This window comes from Oryza brachyantha, chromosome 6 (genome assembly GCF_000231095.2).
Source record: "Oryza brachyantha chromosome 6, ObraRS2, whole genome shotgun sequence".
NCBI lineage: Eukaryota > Viridiplantae > Streptophyta > Magnoliopsida > Poales > Poaceae > Oryza > Oryza brachyantha.
In genome coordinates, this window is record NC_023168.2 from 18,482,856 (window position 1) to 18,486,990 (window position 4,135).

At 45.9% G+C, this 4,135-nt stretch overlaps 1 protein-coding gene across 1 annotated transcript; it reads right to left on the reverse strand.

Moving 5' to 3' along the window:
* Window positions 1–353: 353 nt before the first annotated feature.
* LOC107304425 (chaperone protein dnaJ 8, chloroplastic-like) lies at window positions 354–1,965 on the reverse strand. The gene is made up of 3 exons (XM_040525305.1): window positions 1,424–1,965; window positions 1,223–1,291; window positions 354–1,063 (listed from the first exon to the last, which is right to left on the reverse strand). The coding sequence occupies exons 1-3, from the start codon at window positions 1,649–1,651 to the stop codon at window positions 923–925; spliced, it is 438 nt and encodes a 145-aa protein (XP_040381239.1). The 5' UTR covers window positions 1,652–1,965; the 3' UTR covers window positions 354–922.
* Window positions 1,966–4,135: the final 2,170 nt, after the last annotated feature.

Here is a 4,135-nt window from a genome sequence, read left to right on the forward strand (position 1 = left end):
CACTCTATTTAATGTACATGACACCCCATAAAACATGCATTGAGACTGACCTAATACACTCTAAGAATATAGCCAAATGATGCTATACGCACTTTATACAGTATTATTTTTGGGTTTGAATAGTTAATAAGTGAAGACAGAAGATTACTACGCTATCCAAAATCTTAAATGTCTAGTCTCTTCGAGATAGTATCACGAAAATCAAGTTTTAGACTTTTAGCTCCCCAGTTATGTGGTTTCAATCTCGAGATTTGTGAGGAATAGAACATAGTTTGTATGAAAAACTAGACCAAATCATCTCCAATAGGCGAATAAATTGAGAATAAGAAGGGAAATTTCTCCATATATGAGATAACAAGAAGACCATCGATTGGATATTTGGATAGACCTCAATGCTGATCCATTAACATAGGCCAAATGATTAAACTAAAATCTTGGCCCACTATGCAGATGGGCCAGATTTCGGCTTAGCCGAACAAGGCCCTAGTGGGCTTCAAGTTGGGCCGGGCTCATGCCTGGCCTTCTAAGCCTACACTTTGGATGAAGGTGAAAGAGACCCTACATGGATAAAGCTGAGCTCAATTGCTACTCCACAAAATGGATTTGAGAGCAATTTAAGCAAGACACCACAATTTAAACACAAATATTAGTACCCACAGATCAGTATCATTCTAATTGTACCCTTTCCCTTACAATAAAACCGGGGGAAAGGCATACACACGAATAAACAGATCTTCAGTTCTAGCTGCTGCTACTACTACTGCTGCTTTTGTACAGCCATGCATACAATTTTGTTTGGACACAAATGAACAGAATTTTCAGTGCTATGAACAATATTAGATTCTAATACCAATGACAGAGACCAACGAGATGGGTGCTTCAATCCTCGTCGATCGGTGATCAGTGCAGCAACATCGATCCTTCAGGCGTCGAACCACCCGTCGTCGTCGTCGTCGTCGTTGAGGTAGGACCTGTACTTGTCCAGGTCCTCGTCGTCGAGCCCGTACTTGAGCCTCCAGTACTCCAGCCTCTCCTCGGCCTCCCTCAGGTTGCCCATCACCATCTGCACATGAGCATCGATCAGCAGCTGAATCTTAGGAGTTCTAGCGAGATGCAGAGAGATAGTTCGTGCTGATTTTAATCTGTTCTTGTGTTGTGTTCTTGGCTGATAATTCAGTGTGTTTTTTGTGTGGTGAGGGTGGAATTGGATTTAGTTGGTTACCTGGTAAGCCACGTTGATCCTCTGGAAATGGACGCCGCCGTCGCTCTCTTTGGTAACGTCTGGATGATACTGCACGGCAAGAACAGCGAGAGGATTTTTCATTTTTAGTTCTCAAGAATGGAAAGATTCATGCCAGGTACCGTGCAGATTCCGGCCGCCGGCGACGGTGGCCGGCGGCCGGGGCAAGGCACGCGTACGCACCGTGAGCGCGAGGCGGCGGAAGGCCTTCTTGACCTCGCCCTTGGTCGCCCCCGGCGGCAGCCGCAGCGTCCGGTAGTGCTCCTCGACCGGCCCCCCGGCCGCCACGGAGCTGCACCTCACCTCGACCCTCCCCCTCCCCACCCCCATCCCGCGCCGCCGCCCCCTCGCCGCCGACGCCGACGCCGGCGACGACGACGACGACAGGCACAGCACCCCTCCGGCCGCCATTAACCAAGAACGACGAACACCAAGCTCAAACAAACCTCGATGCACAGTAGTGATGGCCGATTTCAAAAAACCTCTTGCTCCGATCGAAGCGGGTGTCGGAGCGGAGGAGGATTTCCTGTAGAATTTATAGCGAGGGGAGGAAGGAGGAGGGGGTCGCTTTCTTTCGGCGGGTTGGTTATTTTGGCGGGCATGGCGTGCTGCCGCCCCGCCCCGCGCGCACGTTTGGATCGCGGGCGCGGCTGCGGTTGCGGGCGGTGCCGGCCGTCGTCGCCGTGGCCTCGCAGCGACAGGTCACCGTGTACATCCTATCCGCTTCTCCCGCGCCGCGTCCGCGCCCCCCGGTTTGGAGTTTTCCCGCGCGCGAAACGGGAAGCTTCCCCTCTGGCTGCGCTTCCCGCCACGGGACGGGCTGGGCTACAAGCCTGGAAGCCCCGGTTTCTTTTCTTTCTCACCAACCACATGTTTCCATCTCTCTGTATAATTATTTGTCATTTCATTTGCGTGGATTTTATTGCAGTCTCTCTCTCTCTCTCTCTCTCTCTCTCTCTCTCTACCCTTCTTCTTCCAAGTGTCCAATTGGCAGTTGCATTTGCTGTTAAATAGCTAAATCGGTGAGGTTTATATGGAGTGAAAATGGCGTTGCATGTCTACATGAGCAGTATCTCAAGTGTTGATAGGAGTCACGCAATCGGTAGACATGAACAACGAAACACCGGCCACGCAATCGGTACATATGAACAATGGAACACTGGTATCTTGTCGGGACGAATATTAGGAAGTTATGTGATTTATTTGGGGTAAAAATTATGGAGCTTAAAGAGCATGATAATTGATCTCTAAACGACACAACAATACAGAATTTTTCTTCGTCAGCATTTCTCATAAAACCTTTGAAAAAAACCAAATTATCAATTTTAAGTATTTTAACACATTCAGTCTATCCTTAAATAATCATCATAATAAAATCAATTACATCTATGATTTATCAACACTTTGAAACAGCCCCTCCAAATTGTCGGAGGAAGCTACCGCCGGAGACGGAGATGTTGCTGTCTGCATCGCCGTCGTTCATCCCCTGATCGGACGGCGAGGGGGTACCCACTGCGCACGGGTCCAGATCGCCGGAAGCGTCGCCGTGACGGTCTGAACCATCCGGCCACCCTCCCGGTTCCGTGGCTTTTCCACACGGGAACCGGCAGAGAAGTTCCCACGGGGCAACGTTGCCGTATTCTACGAGTAGGAGGCAAGCAACAGTGACGTGATGGAGAGAACATGCTGCTACTAGACTGTTTTTTTTAATATAAAAGATAAAACGTTATCTGATTTTTATAGTTATTTAATAATATAAATAATGTAACATTTAATCTAAAAGATCAGATGAACTTATTGTTTTTTAAAAATATCTAAATGTATACATAAAAATCGAGAGAAAAAAATGCAAGAATAATCTATATGTAACAACGCAGACCAGTCGACGTTGATAGTGGCCGGTTTGTGCTGTTCTGATGCGGCTGAATTTCCAGATCGATTGCATCCAATACGGTTTTCTCCCCCAAGATACGTACACCAAAGAGATTTCTTCGCAATTACGCGTTGCTGGTGTGAAGCAGTCACTGAATTTTCACGGTTGTGCCTGTGCAAGTCACAGACGGTGGTAAATTCGTCTTTCCCCAAAGACTATTTTTTCTCCCTCCGTATCAACTAGGAGTAAAAGATTTTTCCTCACCTGCAAATCAATGAAAAAACGTAGGCGGTCAGCTGAAGAGATCGCCTCAGGCCGCGTTCGGGGATTACGGGAAAAAAATGGTGGATTCCGACTGCAAATATCAGCCCGTGCAACTCTGATTTGGAGGTGCGACACGTGGATGAGAGTGAGATCCCACGTTCAATCGATCGGCTCCAGACTTCGAGAGGAAGGGAGAGAATATCGGCTCAGCTAGCTTGCGTTGGCTACGGCAAACAGAAGCATGGTCATTGAGCAGGTCGACGGCTGGATCTAATGCGCAGGCAGGCGCGCGCCTCCGCCGCATGCGATACATATAAGGATACGTATACATACATACATACTTTATCCGTCCCTAAATATTTGACACCGTTGATTTTTTAACACATATTTGACCGTTTGTTTTATTTTTAAAAAATATGTAAAACTATATATATGCATAAAAATATATTTAATAATAAATAAAATGATATATAAATAATTAATCATTATGTAATTTTTGAATAAGACGAATAATCAAACGTGTATAAAATGTCAACGACGTTAAATATTTAGAAACGGAGGGAGTATATATATATATGTATATAAACTTTATACCTACTTTTTTCCACCAAATTTTTTTCCATACCTACTTATCGGTGAGATGATACCTATTCATACAAATTGTATAAAGTTTATATGTATAAGGTTTACCTATATATAAGGCATATATGTATGTATACACTCGTAGTCCCGCTCAAGCTTCTCCTCGTAGTAGCCTA